Source organism: Pezoporus occidentalis, unplaced genomic scaffold (genome assembly GCF_034315485.1).
Source record: "Pezoporus occidentalis ecotype Australia unplaced genomic scaffold, CSIRO_AGI_Poc_V1 ctg46, whole genome shotgun sequence".
In the NCBI taxonomy this organism is placed as follows: domain Eukaryota; kingdom Metazoa; phylum Chordata; class Aves; order Psittaciformes; family Psittacidae; genus Pezoporus; species Pezoporus occidentalis.
Window position 1 is genome coordinate 4867889 of NW_026915791.1, and position 26340 is coordinate 4894228.

The following is a 26340-nucleotide window of genomic DNA, read 5'->3' on the forward strand; positions in this document are numbered from 1 at the left end:
TTCAGTGAACCAAAATGCCCCCACATCCTCTGCTCCTAACACAACATGGTCATTTGAGATCTCAAGCCAGGTCACGCCACGTAAAAATACGACATGACTGTTGTGATAACTATCAGGCACTGTTTGAGGGAGGCCTCTGGGAGAACAGCAATGTCATTTCTTACAAAGGTAACACAGATGCATGCTGCCTGAAAGCGTATGGGCAGGGTAGTGACCGAGAAAGATAGTGAGGGAGCAGAGCCTCTGGTTTTACACTTGTTCTCCAGAGAAACAGGTCACAGCCTTCAGAAATGCCAATTCAGCACCTTCTGACACACAATTTTGCTCTTGTGTTTGTTTGTTATTAAACCAAAATAAAGCAAGGCGCACAAGATGAGCTGAAATGCTGGCTAAAAATACGCCTGAGGGGCAAAGCCTACTCAGGAGCCTGCTCATGGTTTCTCACTGAAGTCTGTCAAAACCGTAGCTTGCAAAATAACATATCCATGGCAACATGGTACGTTTTCTGATCAATTTTAAGTCAGACAAATGACGGTGTGGGAGTGACAAGTCTGATCACAAGGAGAAGTCAAAGCTTTAAAAACTCAGAACTGCACAGGTTTTAATTGTCTTGTTCAGAAGCTTTGCCAAGTTTTATCACCGCTTGTGGCCTGGAAAAACACCATGGCTAGATTTTACTGCAGTTCTCCCTCCTGCCAGGCAAAGGTCAGGTCTCAAGGTGTTTGCCAAGATGTTACCATGAGCTGAATCAGCTGCTCTTCAAAGCAATTGCTGTACTTTAGCACATATTTATATATTTCCCAGTATCTCAGCATAGACCCCAAGACCTTAACAAATTGAATTTGTATTTCATCATCACCAAATGTGAGCTGTGTGTAATCCCCATGGATGAGGAACGTGTGCCTCCATGGGAACAAAGAAAAAATGCAAGACAAAAAAGAAGGAAAAGATCTGAAATACATAAAAGACATTTAATATGTCTTTTATGTATTTAATGTCTTTTGTGTAGTTAACATGTCTACTATGTATTAAGACATTTAATATGTCTTTTATGTATTTAATATGTCATTTAATATGGCAGCCAAGGACTAAGCTCCCTGCTCTCCTTCCTAAGAAGCCAGCCATGCACAAAACTAAGGTGTTAGTAACCAGAATTGGAATGAGGCAGCTAAAAGTGAGCTTGACAAACTGAACTCAGAAAGCATTTCCCGATGGGACAGAGGTTAAACCAAGACAAGACTGCTGATACCGGCAGGGGACACTGCTACACTAAGTAATAACTCAAACGTCAGACACGTGGGAGGATACTGAAAAGAGAAATGGCTTTACAACAGGGCAAGAGGAGACATGTTCTGTAACAAGGTAAAAAAGGAAAAGCTTTTCAAGCATAACTTGAAAGGCTTTTTCTTTTTTTTTTTAAACCTGAACTTGCCATTTAACCCAATGATGTTCCAAACTGAAAAGTTTGAGTTGTTAGAAAGAAAAATACCTACTTCATTTTTTACCACTATTTCTACCCCACATGAAAGGAATAGCACACCAGACGTTAAAAAAAGTGAAGGATAAAGGAAAGAAGGCACCAGAATAATCAGAACTGAACACCAGGGAGAAAAAAAATATGTATTATACATAATTCTAATATAAAGAGGTTTTACTACATTAAGACTTCTAGAAAGTAAGGAGGCATTAAAAAAAATTATAGCCATAAAACCTCATGCTTTCACTAAAAAGTTAGTAACAACGACAGTCTCTGATGTTCTAATGGGTACTTGTGCTTACTTTTTCAGTGTCAAAGGTAGCCTCCATCCCAAAACAGTCGTTTCTATCCTTGGCCTGATCCATTCAGGATTCAGGCCCAGCTTGGGAGCCGCCTAGTGACATGACAGCTGCCATCATGGGGCTGCACTAGGGATGAGCCCAACTATACAGGGGACAGTCAGCACTCCTGTGGATTTCTAACGTCCAGCAATTCCAGCCTCATGGCACAGCCTGTGTCTTCAACTTCTAATGCAAAACAGACACACAGTGCACTCATCCTCATTCTCCCCCTTGGCCACGCTTGGAAAGAGGAATCAGTTGTCTCCCCCAGCCAAATATGCAATGCCAAACCACAGGCACCAGCATCTTCTGTCACTGTTCCTAAAGCTCCATTCCACATACACTTTTCACTTTTTCCACAACACTGTTACTGGCTTCAGTTACTTCCTAAATCCTAAAAGGACAATGCTAACCTGAGACTGAGATTAAGCACCATCCAAGTACTCTTCACTGATGCTAGTGTAGAGCCATGCTGTGTGAACTTCCACTTATTTTCATTCTACTTTCAGTCCACCCAGAGATGCAACACTGAAATAGGTTTATCTGTGTCAAGGCAACTCTTGTTTCTTCTAACACCCTCCTGCCCCACTTCAAAATGTGATGGACAAGGTGTGCCCTCTCTCCTCTCACACTTACCTCTCCTGTAACCAAGTATTTTCCATCTGGAGAGAAAGCAAGTGCTGTAATTGTTTTCCTAAAAGAGAGAAAATGACACTGAGAAACACTTCCAACATGTGATTTCATTTCAGTACATTAGGACTGGGGAGTAGGTTGGGACGAACTGGAAAGAGGCTAAAATCACACGTAACAGCTCTAACACTTGCTATGGGGACTCCCTGCTGCCCAAGTCTCAAGCAGCATGCCTACAGTACCAGAAAAGCTCCATAAGTCGAGGTTTATCTTTGTGCCTCTATTGCAGATGCGGGACCATGTTTCAGTCCTGGCTTCAATAATGAGGCCACAGTTTTAGGTGGAGGCTAAAAGAAAGCCAGCTAGCATTAAGTTCTAGTAAGATCTCCATGTCATGCCTATTAGCAGTTCCTCATGGGACCACAACGTTTTTGAGGTGGTACCTTGTTAGCAAGAGCACCTCACATTAGAAGGAGCTGCAGCCAAACCAGCAGGCTGCCTCTCCCCAAGGCAGCTCTCACTGAGGGGATTTAGCCTGGGGCAACAGCAGCTCCTGCACTTCACTCAAGCCATAAAACCTTTGAATTCACCTCCCACAGAAAGCAGGCCCAGCTTAAAGCTTCACTCACCTGGAACTGTTTAGAATATGGTGTTGCTTATTTTTCCTAGGGTTGAACAGCACAACGACACACCTAGAAGGAGGAAAGACAAGAACAAAAACAGTTGATAGGACCATGTACATCAAAAAAACTAAAGAGCTATCCTTGCTGGCAGAACAGCAGCAAAAGCAGCCCCAAAAAGCTGTTTCATCCCCTCATCTCATAGACTGAGCTGGGCTTAACCAGAAATCACAGGAAAAGAGCAGCCCAGAGGGGAATCACAAGTCTCTCCCATGTTGAGGAGTCTCTGATTGCTTAAGCTGGACAGAAAGCTTAATGTCCTGGTTTCAGATGGGATAAAGTTTATTTTCTTGCCAGTAGCCGGTACAGTGTTGAGTTTTGGATTTTGTATGAGAATAATGTCGATAGCAACAACTAAAACCAACAGTGTGTTAAGCAGTGTAATAAGGAAAGGACTTTTCAGCTTCATATGCCTGGCCAGAGAGGCCAGAGGGGCACAAGAAGCTGGCCAGCCAGTACAGCTGACCCCAACTGGCCAAAGGGATATTCCATACCATATAGCGTCGTGTGCAGTACATGAACTCGAGGAAAAGCTGGCCAAGGGCAGCTGCTAGGGAACTGGCTGTGCATCAGTCAGTGGGTGGTGAGCAACTGTACTGTGCATCATTTGTTTGTATATGCTAATTCTTTTATCATTATCATCATCATCATCATCATTATTATTTTCTCCCTTTTCTGTCCCATTAGATTATCTCAGCCCATGAGTTTCTCAGTTTTACTCTTCCAATCCTCTGCCCCATCCCTCTGGTGGGTTGGGGGAGCGAGGGAGCAGCTCTATGATGCTTAGCTGTCAGCTGAGGTTAAACCATGACAGTTTACCATGAAAGTTTACCCAACAGCCTTAATGGATTATCTCCCCTGCCATAAAAGCGACCCTATGTACTGAGCACCAAACCAGCATGTCTAGAACAGAGTAAGAAAGTCAGGAAGAAGGAAAGAGGGGAACTTTCTGAAAGGGGAGGGAAGAAGGGGAGGGAAGAAGGGGAGGTAGAGGGGCTAAATGTCTGTGCCTGGCTGTAATATTAGACAGGACAGAAACAGCTGAGTACAACACAAGAAGTGGTTAGCCAGTTGAGAAGTGAGACATACGACGTCAAAAACTATTGACCCAAAGGATATACCTGAATAAACAACTCGCTCAGGAGACTTGCAGAAATCTCTCAGCAAGATGAACTGCAAAAGCAAGCAGTACCAAACCCTTTATAAGCCATATAATCACCTGCACTGGGAGCAAAACAGTTGCTGACAGCGAGGGGAGTGAAGGAGAAGCAGCCCCCCTTCCCCACTAATCTTGTTCACAGCGCATTGCTTTGGTGCCTCAGCCCATCACAACCAGCCTGGGACAGTTTGGGTACAGAAGCCTCCTCCTTCTCTCCACAAACATCCCACACACAATGTTTAAATCCTCATGTAACAGCATTTGTCTGATAGCAGAGAGCAGCAGTGACGAGTAACAGAAAACGCATGGCCCTGACTGTACCTCCCAAAAGCATCTCTGTTACATGAGTACAAGGAGGTAGAACAGGAATTGCTCTGGTGACCTTGTGCCCTATTTCTCACTTCACCTCTAAAATAGAAATGGTGGGGTTTGCCCATCCCTCTGCTAGTACACACTGCCAGAGCTTGGAAAGCACCAGCTCTTCCTTTGCTGCAGTGCCAGGGAGTGCTGCGGGATGCCCCTGCTCCCCTGCCAGCAGCTTTCGCCGCACTGGGGACTTCACTCACATCACCATTGCGCTGGGGCTTGCCCACAACGCTACAGCCTGTGCCAGGCTACAGACATCGCTCAGGGGAGAAACAGACAACACAGAGAAGTAGAGGAGATGGCCTGAAGCAGCCAAACAGCCAGGCAAAAGCTGAGACATCCCAGACATGTATTGCAGCACCTCACCCACAGACCTCACCAATATTTCCAGGCAGGCAGTGCACACTGCTGCACAGGTCTAAGCATACCTGAAGGCCAAGGCAATAAAGGCACCAAACTCTCAGTAGTTAAGACAACCAGACATGGCTGGAAACTTAATCTTGTCGAAAAGCAGGGGAAGTGTAACTAAGCAGTTTGTTCAGGCTGGGATTGATCCTTCTGCGCTTTTTACCCTGGGGAACCAATCTGGAGAGTTTCAAGTCAGAGCTATGTCACATATTTCTGACGGATTAGTGTAAAGAAGCAGGTGGTTTGTGATCCATTAACAAGTCAGGGAGGTTAAGCCTTGCAAATCACAAGATATGAAATAGGAAGTTAGCAAATGTGAAAATCTATCTAATCCCAAGCCTCCGGCTAATCAGAAAAGCCAAGCAAAACCCCATTATGGGCAGTAGGATAGGGTTAATGGACCAAAATCCTGCTGAGTTATGACAGGAATGGATTGTGCTCAAAAAAAAAAAAAAGCTTAAGAATAAAGTAAAGACACAAAACCCTGGCACAGACTTTCCTATGCAGCTCTGAAGTTTCTGGGTTTATTGTGAGGAACTGTGCAGAAAAAAAGGACTTCAGAAAAGTTCACACAGTCTAAAATACACAAGAAAGATGCAAAACACAAACCATGGTCTTCAAACCAGGCAAGCAAACAAACCACTTCCTAGAATAGTATAGCGAGCCACGAAGGTGCAGGGCTTTGCTGTTACCAACTTATATGACACAGTCCTTGGCCACTGACAGTCATGAAGTTTAGCTCAGTTGCATTTTGGAGCAGGCTGTATGCAGGCTTCCAGCATACAGCACTTATCAGCCCTTGCCCAAGTACAGAGCCCACAGTGAAGGTAAGAGTCAGCTCACACACCAAGGCAACAAACCTCTCCGAAAGCCACACAGCTTCTAGTGCCAGAGCAGCCACCACAAACATGGGTATTTTAACTGTCTTAAGACAACCCTATGCTCAATTCAGTGGGTTTGAGCCATAATTAATAAAACCTATCTTGGGGGGGGGGAGGGGGAATAAATCACAGTATCTCTTTACTGGTCAGCAAGCATTGATTTATGCCATGAAAAGGTAATTTTAACTCATAGACTCAGTGAAACAAGACTGTATGTTGCTATGTGAGTTGTAAGCCAATGACTAAAGTAACTTGCTAATTGGTTATAACCTCCTATGCCAATAAAGTCATTCAGGAAGGATAAACCAGTGTTTTAAACCCGCTTTCTCAAGTTAGCTGCTACCCAACAAAAGCTACCCTACTGCTCTGCTGTCCCATGCTGACTTTCCACCATCACTCTCCTGTCTGCCAAGGGCAGTGGAGACTCCAGCCAACTGCAAGGACACCTTATCCAGCAAGATGGCAGGCCTCAAACTACCAATCTTGCAGCAGGACACAGATACTGCTCTGGGAGTTGGGAGCACCCAACTTTGAAACTTGGCTCCCTCAAAATGCTTGGAAAGGTTTCTAGTCTACTCTATCCTAGAGAGGGCATCTCCTCAACAAGCAGAAATTAACCACTTCTAGGGCTCTAATCGCTTCTCACTGCTCAAGGAAATGGCCTCAAGTCACATCAGGGGAGGATTAGATTGACTATTAGGAAACATTTCTTCACCAAAAGGGTTGTCAAGCACTGGAACAGGCTGCACAGGGAAGTGGCTGAGTCACCATCCCTGGAGGTACCTAAAAGACCTGTAGATGAGACACCCAGGGACACGGTGTAGTAGCCAACTTGGCAGTGCTGGGTTAACAGCTGGACTTGATGATCTTGGTCTGTTCCAACCTAAACAATTCTATGATTTAGGCTGGCCTCAACTGCCTGCTCACACACTCACAGCTCAGCTCAGTGTGGCCCCAGAGCAGACCCCATGCAGCCAGCAAGTCGTTCTCCAACAGAAGCTGCAGCGGTTTCCCAGACAAGGTACTTCAGAACCAATTATTACTCTGCCTGTGCTCTGACTTAGCAAAGGAAATTGGTCTGGCAAAATAAAGGGAATGGAGACACTGAATGTTCAGATCGCTCATCCACCTACTCCACACTGCCTCCAAGTCCTGTAAGGCTACCAAGCCTTCAGGAGACTCGAAGTATCTACTCCTTCCTGTTTATGCTGGCTTTAATCTTAGAGCAGTTAAAATAATAAAAATAATTACCATGGAAAATTAATTGCATACAAGAGCATACACCCATCTATCCACTCTCCACCTTTGTCTGCTCCTTTACAAGACTGCATTCAGCATTTTACACCTAGAGGGATGGAAAGGATGCAAGCGAAAACTGATGGGTTTGTTCCTAGCTTCCAATTGTGGATGTAGACCAAGCAAAGTACTTCAAACCTGCACTTCCATAATGGCCACATCACCTCTTTCACCTTCTCCACTGCCTTCCCAGACTTAAGCTTTCAAACCAAATCAAAGTTCTCAAGACACCCTTGTCTGAAGAGACCTTTTTAAATGCTAATGTTAACCACAACCTAAGACTAGCTCCAAAAGCCCCTCACATGAGACCTACAGAGAACACTGGCCCTTGGCACGCACTGGCAGTGTAGAAGGTCAACCCTGTAAAGTACTTTTGTTTCAGTACAAACCCTTCCTCCTCTGCAGCTGTGGGCAGGGTTTGATAACCACAGCACCTTTTAAATCCATAAGTACATTCTGATTTCTAAGACGCTTCTAGAAACTCTTCACTGCTGTATGGATTACTGCTGTACAAACCGTCTATCAGCCAGCTGAGATTAAATGTCCTGTTTGTTTGCACCCTGGTTCCTGCAGAGGCCATTGGCAATGGTATTTAAAGGTATTATTTCTAGGTCTATGATAGAATCATAGAATAGTTAGAGTTGGAAAGGACCTTAAGATCATCTAGTTCCAACCCCCCCCTGCCATGGGCAGGGATACCTCACACTAAACCGTATCACCCAAGGCCTCGTCCAACCTGGTCTTGAACACTGCCAGGGATGGAGCATTCACAACCTCCCTGGACAACCCATTCCAGTGCCTCACCACCCTCACAGGATAGAATTTCCTCCTTATATCCAATCTAAATTTCCCCTGTTTAAGTTTTAACCCGTTACCCCTTGTCTTATCACCACCTTTAAGTTTACCTTCCTGATAGAAGCAGCTTTTAAAAACAACTTGGCTATGTCATCTCTCCTCTTTCTTGTGGACATTCAGGTAACCTCAAACACAAGGGAAGGACAGAATGAGCTCTCACAGTGATGTCAAAGGTTTTGGCAGATGACCTAATCTCTCTCCATCAGGGAGCATATTTGAGTCAGCCAACAAGAAAGTGGTGAAAGGGTCCCTGCAGAGCTTCCAAACCTCCATGAAAGCACAGCCCTATTGCTGTATGTGCCCAACTTTGCACCATATATGCAGCTAAAAAGCTGAGCTAGGGTGGAGGGAAGTGTCATAGCAGTTTCCATTGGCTCTAGTAAGAGAGAGAAAAAAATAAAAATATATATAAAAATATAAATATATATATATAAAAAAGAAGCAATTTCCCTAAGCTAAATATAGGAGCAGGAATGGAGAGGAATCAGACGTCAGTCACATTTATGTGAAGGATCTGACTAAGTCAGCAGCAGCGTGTCACTCCATGCAGCTCCCCCCACCTTTACTTCTGTCTTTTCTCCTACTGGCTTCACTCCTGCTCTTACCAAAACCCTTGTTCCTGGGTCTTTTTCTCTTGTTTTTGTCCTCCCGTTTGCCTGTGCATCCCTCTGTTCTCAGCTGCCTTCCCCAGCTACCTCCTCCTTCTTCAGCAAGCTAATAAAAAACAGATTTCTGCAGAAGTCAGTTTTCCTCTTTCCTTCCTCTGCAGGCCACCCTCCCCTCCACAAGGTTTGGAGGAACTAAAAGCCTATGATAGCATTTCTTTCCAAGTTATCCATCAACTCAGCGCTACCCTATCTTGTGGGCCACATGACTAGAGGAAGAGTCCATGGGTCAAGTCCTCCTCTCCTAAATGGATGCAGCCTATGTTATAAAGAGGATGCTGTACAGAGGAAAGAAAACTCCATTAAGACATCAAAACAAACGTTGGCTTTCTCTTTTTTTCCTCCCACAATATATTCCTTTCATGCTGCTGCAAAAATAAATGAAAAGAGCAAACAGTCCCTTCCCTTTGAATCCACTTCTCAATTTCTGGCTTATACTCTGCTCTCTATCCCCCCCCCCCCCCCCCCCCCCAAAGCTATTCAAATGAGAGCGCAATAGCTTCCTACGCACTAAATGCATGAAAAAGAAGAAAAGACATTGATAAGAACAGAATCCTTTTTACACTGCACTGGTTGCCTAGGGAAGCTTGATCGGAGTGAAGCAGCATCTACAAAAGCTGGTGTCAATTTTCTATGTGGCAACTCTTTCTGCCAAAAAGCTTCTTTAATTCACAGCCGGTACTGGGAGTGGGTTAACAGAGAGAGGATGTGCATGCTGTGTAACTGAATAAGTATTTTCATGCAAGTTATATTAATTAAATGCATGCTGAGAAGAAAGATGTATCTGTTGAGAGGTTAAGACTTGGGTGTTGCTGCCTGGGCAAAGAAGCCTTCAGAGCTTCCTGCACCAGTCCATGACCAAGAAGACCAGGAAGTGGAAGCCTGGGAGATACAGCTAAATGCATACTTCAGAAACCAGCACAGGGTAATGAAAAGCCATGAATACGGAGCAAGAATCCCACTGTGAAAAAGAAAGTGAGCAATACCTTTAGTGTCACTAGACTAATCCTGTAGGAACTTCTGACTGCCAAGCAGGGACGCGTTTGTTCTGTTTAAAGGCTGTGTGGCACCCTCAGCCTCCAGGAGTGGGAGCTCAAAGGCACCACAGAACAGACTAGTCCGAAAAAAACACAAGAAAAAGCAGGTCAAACTCAAGTCCTTGCCTCAGAAGTTCTTGCCTCCAGAAGCCTAGGGAAGAACAGAGAAGATTTCTAAGATACTTGTCCAGACTATTCTCCCAGCTTCCGGAAATTTGACATTCAGAGATAGCTTAAGCCAGTGGGCACAAGAAGAGGGAGAGCAGTACAGGAAACTGAGTCTACAAGAAGGCAGAGCAGAACTGACAAGAAGGATTTGTAGGGCTAATCCCTAAAGGTACAAAGGCAGCCTCTGCTCTCTCCATCATTTCAGCCTCCCGAATTCACATCACTCACTGCATTGACATAGACCCCACTGAAGTTTCAGCTTTACCAGGAACACAGAGGAGAATCTCTGCATGAGTCCTCCTCCCTGCCTCCTACCAGAGCAGAGGTGCTGCCTGCCCACAGTGATTTCCAGCAGGTCCAGCTGATCTTACTGAACATATCCTTGGAAAACTCCATCTTAGCATGGAAACTTCCAATGCCAGGTTATTTCAAGGTCTATTTTTAAGGGAGCAGAGCAGAAGAGAAGGATGATTTTGAAAACTGGCAACCCTTCTGACACTGGACAAACATAAGGCAGGGTGATGATTCAGGAAAACAAACTCAGACTTCACGCTTCATGGAAAGAGATGCAGAAAGACAGCCTGGGTCCTGTTTCCCACTGGGTTAGTTGTACACAGCTCCACAGCAGCCACACTGGAGCCACAGATGCAGTGGCAGTGCCCTTGGGAGAGTGATGGCTTTCCACAGAACTTCACAATAAGGAGGCATCTTTTCTGGAAGGCAAAGGGCTAAGCCAGACAGATTGTGAAAGACTTGAGCAAGAAGCGCCTATGGGGAAAGCAGAGGGGAGAAAAGGGCTCAGAGGAAAACCACAGAACTTAAGCCAGCTTACTAACTGGGAATCATTACAGTTGCAAAGAAGATGAAAATGATTCCAGTTAATTGTTCTGGCTCAAGGCTGCCTAGTCACCAGTGATTCAGCAGGAACTTCACCTTCAAAATGTCCCAGTTCCAAAGCCAGGAGAAGGAAATAAAACCCCTCATGGATGAGAAACCAGGGATAAAACCCTGCCCCAGCAGAACTGGGGACAGGCCATTTCACCTGCCTTGTGGAATACCCCATCTCTCCTCCAGCCTGCATCAAAGGTAGGTGGAACAATGAAGCCAAACCATGCAAAGCAGCATCTGCACATACACGCACCAAATTGCCTGTCAGCCTGCATGTCTCACAAGCTTCGAAGGACACAGGGCACTGATGACAAACACATGTGCACACACACATATGCAGGCATATGAACAGACACATGCATACATACAGCTCATGGCTGACTATGATAACACACACAAGAGTCCACATTTCTTTCTCCTCTCCAAAACCACTCACCTCCCTAGGGGCAGGGAAGCAATGTCAGCAATACACCTACATGAAGCATTAAATCAACTGGGCTGGGAGCAGGAGTTGCAGAGCTACGTTTTATTTCAGCACTCTTGGCAAACACCCACTGAACACTGAAATGAGCAGCAGCCCTGGGGGCTAGAGTAATGGGCAGCTGATGACAGGAAGGCTGGAGGAATAAAAGGATCACACTGTTCATGACAAGAAAATGTGCTGATCAGTCAGACAGGAGATACTAAGAAGCAGTAGAAAAGGGAGCCTTGAGCAGAGCCTGGCTGGTCCTGGGTGCAACCAAGAGCTGGAACATGGCTGAAAATCTAGACAGCTTTACATCAAGGCAGGAAATGCAACTTTCTCCAGTATGGATGCTACAGAATCACAGCATGCTATGTTAGTTCTTGAGAAGAGATGTATCTCCATGTGCTGACGTCTCCTCCCAGAGTCATGTTCTCTTCTACAAGTAGAGAGAACAGCTCTCCATCCTGACAGACCAAGCCAAGACACCTGCTTCAGGGATTTCTTGCTCCCCAGTTGTGCTCCACCTCTGTGCTTGCTCTCAAGAGCCAGTCCCTCTTCCATCAGTGTCTGGCTGACAGCCCCACCTTTGCCATTCTCAGCAGCAGGCTGCAAGCTTTGTTCTGAGCCTGGAAGGCCTCAGGATTCCTGGGTTTGCACCTTTGCTTGCTCTGAACTTTGCCAGACACGCCTGGTTGAGTTGTGACAGCAATTTCTGTAACTGACCAGGTACCTCTGGCTAGTTTGTTTTACTTCTGTTTATCTTTGTGTGATACAATCGGTTTTACACATCTAACAGTAACAAGCAGTTATTTTAGGTAGACTGAGGTACTTACAACTAACACAAGGATGTATAGGAAAGAAATGCAGGCATGGTATGATAGCAGAGGCTTTGAGAAGTGGAGTTGCAGGGTGCAGTGTGAAGGATTACAGGCATGGCATGATAAGAGATGAGGGACGTGCTTGGCAGTGGAGACCTCACGGCTGTGAACAGCTCACTCATGGTCTGTTAAAGAAATACAGACCTGGAGCTGAGCAAAACAGAGTTTCGGGGTAACAAATAAAAAAATATCCAATATGCATGAAAGACACTGTACATAGTGAATTCAGGAGCATCGTGGAGCTGCAGACCAACCGAGAAAGGGAAAGTATGAAAGTGTGTTAGCAAACATAAAAACAGCCCAGGAGGACCTTGGAGTGAGGAAGAATGCAGCAACATCCACATCATAGTCCTCCCAGTGAAGGGCTACAAAGGCCGAAGATTTATGGTGCTACCCTCCAATGACTGACTGTAAGATCCAGAGGAGCAACACAAGGGTGAACACAAAGCCAGGAAAAACAAAGAGAAATGAAGAAATGTGTTACAGTTTTAGCTGCGTTATCACAATTAAGACCTCTCCTATATAGTAGTATTCTATTGCATTATTAATCTTTTTCTGTAATAATTTGTTGTAAAGTAAAATGATTCCTGAATTACAGTGTAAGGATTCAGTTTTACCAACAATAAATTCTTGCCTTTTCTAACTTATAGCAACACACAGCCGATATATATATATATATATATATATATACACACACACACACACACATCTTTGCCCCTAAAAAACAGTGAGTATAACAAAGCCCCAAGGGGAATGCCTCAGAGAAAAGAAAATGCACAGATCCAGGGGAAAAAGCAGCAATGAAAGACAAGTTGAAGAAAAAAAGAGGAGAAAGATATTTTAACCCCCCAGGCAAACAGCAGTTCAGAAAGAAAGGCAAGAAAAAGATAATCAAAGTTTGATGATTCTGCAGGATTTTAATTATAAATGTGCCACCAAGCACTGAACAAATTCAGCTCCCCAGCCCAACTGTATAACGAAAAGATGGGAGCTCTGAAGGCACCTCCTGGGAACAAACAGCTCCCTGCAGAGATGGGCAGACCTAGCTGGGCTGGAACAAGAACATCTTGCTCTACACTTCAGGTCTGCACCGACTTCTCTGCAAGTGCAGTTCCCACCATGCCACAAAGCCTCAAAAGCTGGGTGTCTTCCTTTAAAATCAAGTCTCAGAGGAAAAATACATCCTGCTTGAAGCAACTGGCCAACACCTCTGTTTCCAGCAGCAAACGCAGCCAGAGTATTCCCTCATTGTGCCTGAGCAGCTCAGGAGCAGGGTGAAAGATCTGTACATCAAACTAATCATCTGGGGCAGAGGAACATGACAGCTCATGGCAGATGCCTCAGGGCTTTAACTGTTTTACCGTGAGCAAGCACTGTAGTTAATATTGGAGTGGCATCAATCAAAGGAGCAAAGCAAGTAGTAATACAATTTAGCTCTCTCCCCTTTCTCATCTAATTAACCTTAGGAAGAAGCAGAGTGAGGCAAGTCTGTCTCCTAGCCCCCTCCCCACCACCATCTCCCTGGGGAGGATGGCCATGGGGAGCAAGACTGGGCAGGCTCCTCTGGTGCCCACTGACCTGTCGTTGATCTCTCCTGCGCTGGAGAGCAGACAGGCAAGAGCCCCCACTGCGGCAGAGAAACTGGAGCAGCTTTTCCCCTTGAACACTTCAGTGAGCACAATCCTTGCTGCAGCTCTGGGAGAACGTCAGAGACCAAGAAACAGAAACCCAAACCCGCACCTCGGAAAGCCTGGAGTTATGGAAACACCCGTTCAAACCGTCAGTTGTGTCCCTGCCAGGCATGGGCATAGCTCACAACTGCCAGGGCCAGCAAGGAGGCAATAAAGCCTCTTGCCAACCCTGCCTAATCCTGAGCCCTACCCAGCCAACCTGGCAGATGCTGAAACACGGGACAGGGGAGAGCCCATTTCTCCCCATGGTTACTGTCAGTGCCACAACTACAGGGAGCCTGCTGCAGCTCCTGGGCCCAAATGGCCAGAGCTCTTGCCAGCTCCCTGCTCCAGCCCCACCACCTCCCGGAGTGGGAACAGCTCAAATGTAGCCAGATTGGTAAAATTCAATTCTGCTTGTGTTATCATTTCAGAAGCCTTGTGACAGCTCTGGCTTTAACGGAAGATGAACATTCACTTCTGCTTTGCCTGTATCTCAGAATAACACAGAGCATATTAAATGCACTAAAATTTTTCTTCAGTGTAGCTAATGAGCACCACTTGTCAGATCAAAAAGACAGCTTTCCTGGAAGGAGAAGGAATCATGATAAAACTCGGTTTTGCTTTCTCATGTATCTACATGGCTTGTCAAAGAGAAACACTGCCAGGTTAGAGTCCAAGTCTAAGAAGCATTAAGTCAGCACTGTCAAAGCACAGCAACTGACACTGAAGGCAAGGAGCTGGCTGGTATCTGGTATTTGCTCTGTCCGTCCTGGATTGCCAGCAGAAAGGCACAGGTTCAGGTGCACAACAGGCCAGCGCACATGTGCTGGTGCTGCAGAGAACAGCTTCCAGTGGAGGGGGGCCAAGTCCTACATTTGCAATAGTCAGGGCACTTGTGGACATGCTTACAATAACCAGAATGCACAGGCTCCTGGCACTTCTTAGGTTCCCTAACACGACACTCTTTCACCTTTCACCTCCTGCCTTTCTGACACCGAGTGAAACACAAGACCATCTACAGTGCCACATCTTACAGGAAGAGGAACAGGACTGACGCGCTGTTGTTCACAGCTAGTGATGGGCTATGTCCTTTGGACTGCATGTACTTCTTTTAAGTTAAACTCTGTGATTTGTGTCAAGGTTGCCAGGAGACAGAGGGCCTGTTTTGTGACTCTGAGAAAGGGTGGAGCTCTGCTGAGGCGGCTGGTATCTTATTTTCATCCCAGACTTTGCTATTCAGTCCCCATTCCCCCCCTCTTTGCTCTTATGCAAGCTCGGGACTTGGCTCATGAGCAACTTGTATTGCCGCACCAAGGCGCTGGTTGCTAGGAGGTGTAACTGCTGAGGAGATACAGAGCAGGTAGAGAAGAGAGCAGGTTGCTACCTGCAGGTACACAGGCTTGCAGGCACTCCTGCTCAGTGTCATATCCCTCCTTTCTCAGGAAATGGCCAAACCCCCAGGGTTGCAGAGCTTCAAGCTGAGAAAGGCCCTAGACGTTCAAAACAGCCAAGGCAGCGTGAGCTTTACAACCACTCCTCTTCCCTGTTTCAGTAGCATGCAATAGCTTTCCAAACCTGTCAAAGCATCCCACTTGCAGAGCTCTACCAGAGTGTTTAGCTCTGTTATTAAATAAAGGAGATGTGCTTACTCTCTCACTTCAGTTTCTCTGCACATAAACTGTAAGTGACCCTCACCATAGGACTGCTTTTTTTCCCTGCTTTTTAAATAGCGACTTCCCCTTAGTTCACACGCTGCAAAATGAGATCAAAGCACAAAGTAACAAATTAACCATCTACATGGGATTATTTCCAGTTTGCCTCTTCCCAATTTAAAGCTCAAATTGGTACAACTGGCTCAGTGAAAGACTGAGGATGGTCAGCATTTCTCCTAATGAGGCAGGCTAAAGTCAACTACAACCAAGATAATCATTAAACCAGCAACTGCTGTATCTATTCTGACAGCCATGATAACACTCTCCTGGTGAGGGAAGTGGAATGGAAGCAGTAACAAGCATGTACTACATAGTTCTTAACATGGCTTGTCAGGCAACCTAAAGAGCAGCAAACCCACAGGACTGCGCCAAGCAGCCCTACCTTTCCCTGCTCGCAGCCTCAGGAATCCAACACAGGGAAGCTTTCGAGTGCTTTCTCTTTGTCACAAGAATTTTCATCGCAGCCTCACAAAGATAAAAGCATTCCCATTTCCCTGGTCTCACTTTCTTCACCACTAACATTTCTGGCAACAGCAAGAATCCACACTAATATAATCATTTTTGAGGGCTCAGCCAGTACTTCTGGGCCCCCAGCAAACGTTGCACAGGCACTGCATAGTGCCTGGACCTGCCACACCAGTTGTGTGAGGCAGTCTAGGGCTGAAGTCAACTAACCAGACATGCCCTACCACACCACTAAACTTCATTTAGAGCTCACTCACACCACTGCAGCATCATACACAGGATGAAACCTCCTTCTCCAGGATTTCCATCACTGAAGAGGAGAGCACATTCATGCTGCCGGCATGCACACTGCAGGCAAGGAGACTTCTTTGGTCCTGCAATTCATTCTTACACTAAAAAACACCCCAAGCTCCACTGTCAGTTAAGCACAAAAGCTGCTTATACTTAAGATAATTGTGTGCCATGCCGTGGTTCTGCAGGGTCAGAGTTCAAAGGTCTATAGTAATCCAAGAAATAGCATGTAAAAACTCTGCAAAATGCATGACTGAAGAGATGCTTTTGCAAGCTCCATCCTATTTCCTTCTACAAAACCATTCTGAGAGCATTTCTTTCCACCAATGTCCCATTCTGTTCTCTTCCCTCTGACAAGATCCAGCTTGCTCGGAGCTGGGTACATGTACAAAGGAGGACACAGAAGCAGTGAAGTTGGTAGCATCTGGTGTTCTTTACCTCAATCATATCTTTAACTTTCTGTGCATATACTTACCACATCACCCGAGCTCATGTCCCATGTGTGGAACCTGCTGTTGGACATTCATAGGGAGCAGCACAACGTGTCTTTGTGGCCTCTACCACCTTGAGGGCTGGCTAGTATGTGATGCTGGGAGAAGAGCATCTGCACTAGCAAGGGTGAGGACTGCTGTACAAGACAGAACATTTTAAGGTTTGGGTTTTTGCTTCCCCCTGCTCAAGTCACCTGCTTACTACCCAGCTCCTATTATCTACAGCTCTGTAAGGGACAAACTAGAAAACTGTTAGGTTTTATTTTTAGATGAAGGTGCAAGCTGGGAGAAGCAAAGTGATCTTCTCTTCCACCCAGTCCCGAGGCACACTAAAAATAGAGGGGAAAAAGTCTCAGTTCTCCACGCCCTACAATACATTGCCTCTTCCCCATTGCTGGATTTTATCAGAAAAGTCTTTCTGTCCTTCAGACAAACTCTCACTATCATCCTAAATACAGAACCACAGAATTCTGGTGAGACCCCACCTGGAATACTGCCTCCAGCTCTGAAGCCCTCAGCACCAGAAAGACATGGACCTGTTGGAGAGGGTCCAGAGGATGGCCACAAAAATGATCAGAAGGATGGAGCACTTCTCCTGTGAGGAAAGGCTGAGAAAGTTGGGGTTGTTCACCCTGGAGAAGAGAATGCTCCAAGGAGACCTTATTGCAACCTTGCAATATCCAAAGAGGACTCGTAAGAAAGATGGAGACAAACATTTTAGTAGGCCTTCTTGCAACAGGTCAAGTTTTAATGGTCTTAAACTCTGAGAGGGTAAACTTACACCTTAAGACATCTTATTTACGATGAGGGTGCTGAGACACTGGCACAGGTTGCCCAGAGACATGGTAGATGCCCCATCCCTGGAAACATTCAAGGTCAGGTTGGACAGGGCTTGAAGAAGTCCCTGCTCATTGAAGGAGGGGAATGGACTATTCTGATTCTCCTGCCCCCAGCCCTGCAATTTTGAAGGTGGGGAGCGGAAGGAGGAATACAGTTCACCAGCCATCTCTGAACTGCTCAGCTCAAAGTAGGGCTGCCCGTATCCCAGTGAAATGCCCTCAGGCAATTTGTTGTGGGGAAAGGTACCTGCTCCCACTCACACACTCCCTCTCTCCACAAAATTCCCCATGAACAAATCTGTGAAGCCTTTCCCAAAATGTTTCACTGCAATTGAACCATTCCCGTGAAAAATTCTCGTTTCAGTCTAAATGTCCAAAACCATCTGGCAATCTGAACACAACAAGGCTCCTGTTCTGGCTTTTAGGGATTTGCTTTGGGGGATTTTTGGTGGTTGGTTTATTAAACAAAGGGTTACCAGACTTCAATTCATCCCTGAGCCCAGAGACTGGGTACTGCCTGTCGGGGGGGGTGGGGGGTCCTCCCACTCAATGGGCTCCAAGAGGAAAGCACAGATTGCTGCCCCTCACTTGGAGCATTTATAGGGACAGTGGGATGCAGCAGCACACTCCCATGCTGAGCAGGGATGCAGAGTCCAACCTTTCCCAAGTGCCTGACAGAAAGGAGACAGCACAGAAGCATGGGTGAACAAAGGCCTAGAATGGGGTGCATAAAGGAAACATTTGGGGGAAAAGGGCTCATATCATGTGGCTTCTGTGGAAAAACAGGATAAACAGACATGTTGGTACCTGGTGGCTTGAGGGAGGATGTCATATCAGACTTACTGCTGCTGTCAAATCCTCAAATAGTAACTGTGGGACAAAGCATCACATTTCATCTCTATTCATCCCAATGCCGGTAGCAGCTGGTTACAGAACAGCAACCCACCCCCTTGTAACTTGAAGGCTGGATTAGTGTATGGCACTCTGGAGAAGTAACCAGAGATCCATGTACTGCAAAACAACAGCTTGCCCCAAAGGGAGCTGGCAGCACCAAGTATCAGCACTGCCCTAACTAGTTTTTCAATACCAACTGTGACACAAGGCACAAAGTCACACAGAGGCTGAAGCCAAGCATCCCACAAGATTCCCACTGTCCACAAGAGCTTCAACCTACTCCACCTCTGGCAAAGATGCCATTAACCAGCAGCTGAGCTCTCAAGAGTCAAGGGCTCACGCTCCCAGCACCTTCCCTCCAGCAGCCTGACAGCGTCCTGATGCTGCAGTTTCGATGCATGCAGCACAGACAGAAGCACTGCTGGCAGAGACTTGACAAAGTCTCCCTGTGGAGAGAGCTTATTCAGCAATAAGCTTTTCTGACCAGCTATTTTGAGGTTTTGTCCTACTTTTCTCCCTTTTCTGCTGGGTTTGCTGCAGGTTTGCAGCTTCGCGGCCATCTCATTATTTAAGATCTTACCTATGTCCTCAGTTTGTTTCAGGTAAAGATTTTAAATTAATTAGACAAGGCATCAGAAGCCCCCACACACAAAAACACACACTGATGGAAACTGCCTGAAAGTCAATTTGACCGGCTTGACTCCATCTGCTAAGGACTTAAACCAGGGGAGTTTCCCCACAGCTCTAGGTGATCGCTGGTACCGCTTTATTTGCATCTTCACCTCCTTCTCTGCCAAATCAAGTGAGATTACAGCTGAACTGGATCAATACACAAGGTCTTAGCAAACCACTCTACTTTCTAGATTCAGTTTTATTACACAGACATGGATTCAATATGGAAGAGTCTCCAGCACTCATAAAAAGGGAGACCAAGCTAAAACCAATGTAGGAATTCTTGCCTAGATGTACATGGAAACAGCTCAGATGAATAAGACTACACCTATTCCATTAGGCAGGGTCTTTTCTGTCTGAAGTGAATGAGGGAGATTCAGGACTGAACCCAGCTGCTACTGTAATGAGAAGAGGGCAATTGCTCCAGGACTGCATGGCTGTTAGCTGTGAATCTCACAGGCCAACAGCAAGAGTGCAAGAGAACAGCCGTAGCCCCCCTAAATCCACCTCTTCAAATTAAAGTATCAAAGTTATGATTCTTTGGCCTGAGAACAAAGCACTGTTGCCAGGGGGATCTCTATTTTCTTGTTCCAAGTATAAAGAGTTTGTTTACTTGCCAGAAACTAAGACTGCATTAGCCTTCCTCAGCCCACCCTCCCTGTCAAATCAGCATTAAGAAAGGAATGAGAGGAAGTATTTTACACTTCAGGTCTCCATGCCTTAGTGCAGATGTGCTCCTTTCCCCCCACAGCCAATTTCAGACAGGGATATTTAAGAGTGAAATGAAGTATCCCTGCTCCTTTCTGAGAAATCTGCTATTGCTGAGGAAGGGGAAGGGAGAGTTTGGCTACTTTTCATCATCCCTTTGGTCACTGAACCACAGATGAGAGCTTCTCTTCATTTTAGGATAGGTTTCTACAGTCTTTACAACACCACAAGATGCTCCTTTAGAAAAGGACATACAAAGAAGGCCCAGAAATTCTTCTTCAGAGGTTTGGGTAAGGTAAACTTTAAGGAGCCAGCACCAGCAAACTGAATTTATCTACTAGCAACACAGCAGTTCCAGTATTTCTATGTCCCTGTAACCCATTCAAGCTGCATTTGGGATACAGACCAACAGCACTGGCATTTATGCTAGGGGAAAATTATTGAAGAACTGTACTTCCACAGAGCAACAGAACTTTGCACAAACTGCGTATGTACCAAAAGATGCACGGGGACTATGAAGAAATGGATTCCTTCTGTGTATCTACAGCTTTCTGAAGGCTACCACCACTGTGGTGTCCAATCAAAGTGATCAATCAGTAAAGAGAATCACAATCATAGAATCACAGATTGGTTTGGGTTGGAAGGGACCTTAAAGTTCATTCAGTTCCAACCCCTCCATGGGCAGGGACACCTTCCACTAGACCATGTTGCTCCAAGTCCCATCCAACCTGGCACTGAATACTGCCAGGGATGGGGCACCCAAGAAAAAGAAAATACACTCTGAAATAAGGCAGGAATACTTGTCATGTTACAAACTAGGATTTCACTGCCCACGTAGCCACCAATTCTGACCTGCCCACAGTGGTCATAAAGTCTTGAATGACTGAAGTTCAGAACTGCATTTTGCCTCATTCACTGGCAGTAATCTACTAGATCTGCCTCTCACAATTCATTCCTGTACCCCACTGACTAAAACCTTCCACTTTAAAGGGGAAAGAAAGAGAAAGGCAGCATCACGTCTGGTAAAGATACACAATGTCCATCCTAAATGTTACTCCTCCATTGTAGGTTATATGTAGCTTAAGGTAAATGGAAATTGTTCTAGGATGATAATCTATTATGTTATGCAGTAATCTATATGTAATGATGGAAAATGATGATTAAAACTTTCCAAGAGACTCGATATATGGATGGGCTGGAAACCACTTAGCCTTACAGCCTATCTACTGGAACTGGAAAGAGGTATTTGGGAGCAAACCAACAACCACTTCTGGAAAAGAAAAATCCTCACTCTTTCAGCTCCCAGAGGGATTTACCACTCAATTATGTGAGACAGCTCCACACGTGCTGAGCAGACTCCTGGCTGGATTAAAACCAATTCACTCATTTCCCGCTGTGCTCATCCCCTTCCTCCCTTCGCTGTGACACAGACCATGGTCACTGCCCTGACAGTGCAGGACCTGACGCTCACCTCCCTGGATCAGTGGACAGGGAGCCAGGAGGGGGATGACTCAAAAGGGTTGACAGAGTTAAGAGGCTTCCACTCAGTACTGCAAACCAGCCAAGGATGAGGGATGGAACAAGAGGGAGAAACATGGTGAAACAAGAGGAGACTGCAGCTCGATTCTGCTGCAGCGCATGTTGGCACACGAGAAGCTGCTGCACTGACATCCAACAAGCACAGCATAGCAAGAAGTAAAGAAGATTTGAGCCGGGCAGTTTTCTGATTTTGGACACATCATACCACTATTCCCTTCTGACTGTTAGTTGCCCTAACTCAAAACATACCTCAAGGTCATAAAGCTGAAGCAAGAACAAGTCTAGTTCTTCAACAAGATCTTGCAGCAAAAAAGCAGCAGGAGAAAAGACTTAATATCTTCGTCTTACCTTGGATTGCATAGCACCTTTTTTTATCACCTCTCCCTATCTACAAACAAGGGTGATTCATTCTGCAGTGGTACAGAACATGGGGGCATCCAAATCATTTCTTCAGCAAGCATACTTCGCATACACAAAGCTGGCTGTGTCTGTACTGACTACAGTAACCCCTCAGAAACCCAAAGGAACTCATTTCACTATGTCTCAGAGAGGATTCGCTATATTAAAAAACTAAACACATTCACTATATATAAATTCACTATATTAATACCTTTAGCTGGAGTTGCAGCATGTACAGAGCTGTACTTGAGAGCTGAAGGAGGGGAAGAGTATGCATGTCAAAACCAATCAGCTCATCACACATGCTATGTACCAAACACCAATTTCCCCAGCAAGAAAAAGTAATGTGGAAAAACCCTGAATTCTATCAGAGTGCTTAGGAATTGATAAGTAAAGCTAGAGAGAAGCTTAAGCTGGCCAGAACCTAAGAGAATAGTGTTTAAATGACATTACACACTGAACTTCAGCACACTGAAGCACTATGTTTCTGCTCCTATGGAGGAAAAAGCACAGGCTGTTCCCTCAAGCAGGCAAATACCTCACATGAAGACAAGTTTCCCAACCAGCTCATAACCAACTGAGAGCCAACGAAAGAAGAACATAAAGAAGCAAAATAAACTGGTCAGTCATAGCAAACTACAGGGCTTAAAAAACAACAGCACACAGAACCCCCAAACTAAAACCAGATAAGCTGTCTCAAACTATCTGAGCAGCTGGTATAGAATTTAAATGGACATTTCGCCATCCCCCTTATTTTTTTTCCTGTTTTAATGCTAGTCATCCTCAGTGGATTTCCTGAGCTTTGTTTCTCTCCTTGTTTCTAGGGAACAGAACCTCAACCAGCTACTGCAAAAAAAAAAAGGGGGGGGGAGGGATAAACCATAATGAGAGAAGGTTGGGGAAAAAGCAAAGGGAGGGGAAACTGAAAGGAGAGCAGAGCATTGGTCCTGCCACACAAAGTAAAATATTAAGCACATTTCTGTCCCCCTCACTCGTCCCACAAGATTTTGTTACTCCCTGGATAACCCTAAACAGAGATTAAATTAAAGCAACTTTGGGTTTATTTCACTTGCCAGCACAAGGACAGGTGAGTGCAGGCAGCAGATAAGACCTTCAGAGATGTAATTTTCTCTGCTGTATCGTCTTATCTCCAGGACAACAACCTTATATAAAAGTAATGACCTAGAGTATCTGCAGCACTCAAGTGCCTTTAGCCTTTATGGCAGATATGAAGAAAAGGCCTCCTATAAGACAAGCATCCCACCAAAACAGTACAGGGTCAGCAAAGCTGCTGTCACACATGGCTGGAAAGAAAGCTTCAATTAGGGTCAAAGAAAAGAAAGAAGAAAAGGTTCAAAAGCCAGTGAGAAGGAAATAATTATGTAACACTTGGCTCTTCGGCACGACTGTGCAGTTGGAATGCATTGCATTGGGAACTGCTTCCTTCAGGAGATTCAGAAACTCCAGGAAAGAGAAAATTCAGGAACAGCATTGCTAGGGTTTGGGTGATTTTTAAATGATTTTAGGCAAAACAGAGACCAGAGTTAAGATTCTGCTCAAAGAACACCACAGCTTCCCATGCACAAATTCTCACTCCCATAGTTATTCATATGCTTGGTGTGGATGAAGTCAGGATGCCTGGGGCAACTGTTTTGATCTCAACCAAATGAATCTTGGTATGTTGAAAGCACTCTTAGGAAAATACAGAGTTGTTACATAAATTCAGCTTTTGGGGATAGGACAGACTGGAGGAGCAAAGCATCGGCATGTCAGGATTGTGAAACCTCAATACATGAGCAGAATATCCTCAACACATGAGGAAATCACTGGAATACCTGGAGCACAGCTGAAGTTGGACATTCAAGCTGCATGGACAGGTCATGAACCAGCTGTGCATGAGCCATAACCACTCTGCTACATCAGCCTCATGTAAGAAGCTTCAGTGACCAGTACATTCAAACAAATAGAAACAAAACCAAAGAACATAAAGGCAATGTAACAGAATTGCCAGGATTCTTGCAAATCAAGAGAAATTAAGTGGGAATGAGAATGGGAAAAAAAAATCCACCAGAATCAAACTGAACTTGCATCAGCTTAGTCAGGTGTGCACCCGTGCCCCTCTCATGTTTTGACTTCTTAACTAGTGCTAGTTTTGTCACAGATTATCTTGACTGCAGCAAATCACAGCAGCATCACAAAACAGGCCAGATGTGGCACAAAAGCAGCAAGTCACATAAGCCATTAAGCTGCTACAGCACACATCTGGTATATTCCATAGGTTTCCTGCCCAGGCCACGAGATGCTACCACCAAGTAAGAACAGGAATTCCTCAGTAAAGCTCTAAGGAACCATGTAACCTTTTAATTACCCAAAAGAATTCTCAGGTGTCCTCATGCTTAATTAAATCAATGTTAGGCATGCACAAGTTCATTACAGGACATCACTATTAACAAAACTAATATACCTTTAGCCATGCAAGAGCCCGAAACATCTGTTTACTGCACTTGTTTTCTTCTCTCTCCTTGAGCTCTTTAAGCATGACCATATTCAGTGTCACAAAAGATGCAGACGAAGAGGCAACACACACTGGAATGTATTTGCCTGGCTCCAAGGAGTTCAAGCATAAAGGATGCTGTCAAGTGCAGATGTGAATCTCAAATTGTCTGCAGTTAACAGACTGCCCACAGACAGAAAAAAGAAGCACTGAGCAGAAATCAAAACTTACGAAATCCCATTTGAACACAAAGGAAAAGTGAAAGAAAACAAACACCCCACCTTTTTATTGTTTGGTTGGCCTTTGTTTGTTTGGGGTTTTGGTTTGGTTTTGTTACTGTGAGAGTAGTCAGACAATGGAACATGCTGCCCAAAGAGGCTGTGAGGTCTCCATCTCTGGAGATATTCAGAAGCTGGTCCTTGGCAACCTGCTCTATGTGACCCTGCTTGAGCATGGGGATTGGTCTCGATGATCTCAAGAGGTTCCCCCCAAACACAATGATCCTGTGAACCAGGATATCACCAGGATGGACAAAAATTTCTAGCCAGTTCTACTGACCCAATCTCTCCTTCTGGCCACAAACACAGAATCCCTAAGTATTGCTAGCCTCTTTCTTGTATGTTTGCAAACACCTATAATTGTTGTGGAAGTTCCTTTCTCCTAATTCCAGCTTTCACATTTTAAGATTACGTCAATGCAGCAGCACTTGGAGATACCACCCTTCCGCTTCTCCTTTAGCTTGTTGACCACCAGAATAAATAAGCTCAGAGAAAGAGCCAAGCTTATATGAACTTCTGCAACCAAGCCAGCTGGAGTATCCCCACATGGTGCTACAGAAGGTAGTGAAGGCCTTTCCTGAAGAGTCACTCTTCTGTCTTCCCAATCTATTCCCACTACAGTAGTGTATCTTTTCATCTAAGTCATAGATATACCTGATCTCAACAGCCATGCTTCCACTAGCAGGGTAAAATGTTTTTCCTCCCCAGCTTTTTCAAAATGTCATCCATTATGAGACCTCTACAGGGCTACATTCTTTCAGACAAGTCCCATCCCACAGACCAGCAACTCTGATCTGCTCTGCTCCTCCATGGACATGTACCCTCTGAGTGAGCTCTACCTTCAGCAAGATCAGGATCTGGCCCCAGATGTCTATGATTTTGCTAAACGTGCAGCTCTCCAATCCTCAGCTATCTCCCTCTAGGTAGCTTTTTTGCTGTCCATCAGGTTCTCCTGGATAGCTCTATTTGGACTTAGACTGCAATTGATAGATGTGCAGCAATCCAGAGAACACACGGACAAGGTGCTGTCAGCCTGAAATCCTTCTCTGCGTTTGGATGAGGAACATGGCAAGTCATAAGTTGCAGGACATATACAAGAAGGCTTTTGTCAATTCATTGGAAGTATCACCTGTTCCATTAGCTAATCGCTGGCTTGAGAATCACATTGAGTTATGTTTAAGTTCACCACAATGCATTTAACTCCCAGCTTAGAGCAAGAGGAAGGAGAGTGGTTCCATTAAAAGGAATCTCATTAAAACTTGACAGGTAAAATGCAATTCCTCTCCATTTCCAATTACATTAACAGTGCCGAGTCTCATCATTCTCTAGTGTTAAAAGACTAAGGAACAGTAAATAGCCCCCCCCAGAAGACCACAGTGGAAACCCCCTGAATGTTCATGTTGATGAATCAGTCCTGGTTTATCTTAGCTTTGAAGAACATGGTTAGTGACTCACCCTGCTGGATAAGCAACGAGGCCGGTTTTGGGGTCGCAGGCTAGTCCTCTGCCTCCCGACACAGTTATCCCCAACACCTTCTCCAAAGTCACCTAGTGCATATGAAAAAGAAAACCAGAAGTATTATGAAACATGAGTGCAGTTCAAATGGACCCATACACAGATGCTCATGATCTAGTTCACACTGGCACTGGGAAGAGTTGCAGCTCCTAGAAATACATTGACAAGCATGCAG

General features: G+C 45.2%; 1 protein-coding gene across 5 annotated transcripts in view; it reads right to left on the reverse strand.

Annotated features, from left to right (window-relative positions):
• Positions 1 to 26340, reverse strand: part of MAPKBP1 (mitogen-activated protein kinase binding protein 1) — a 96355-nt gene that overhangs the window by 40341 nt on the left and 29674 nt on the right. For all 5 annotated transcript variants that reach the window (XM_062635729.1, XM_062635733.1, XM_062635728.1 and 2 more), the window contains exons 3-5: positions 26106 to 26197; positions 3078 to 3140; positions 2455 to 2512 (exon numbers count right to left, since the gene is read on the reverse strand). In XM_062635729.1, coding sequence (XP_062491713.1) covers positions 2455 to 2512; positions 3078 to 3140; positions 26106 to 26197 — 213 coding nt within the window. The remainder of the gene's footprint in view (positions 1 to 2454; positions 2513 to 3077; positions 3141 to 26105; positions 26198 to 26340) is intronic.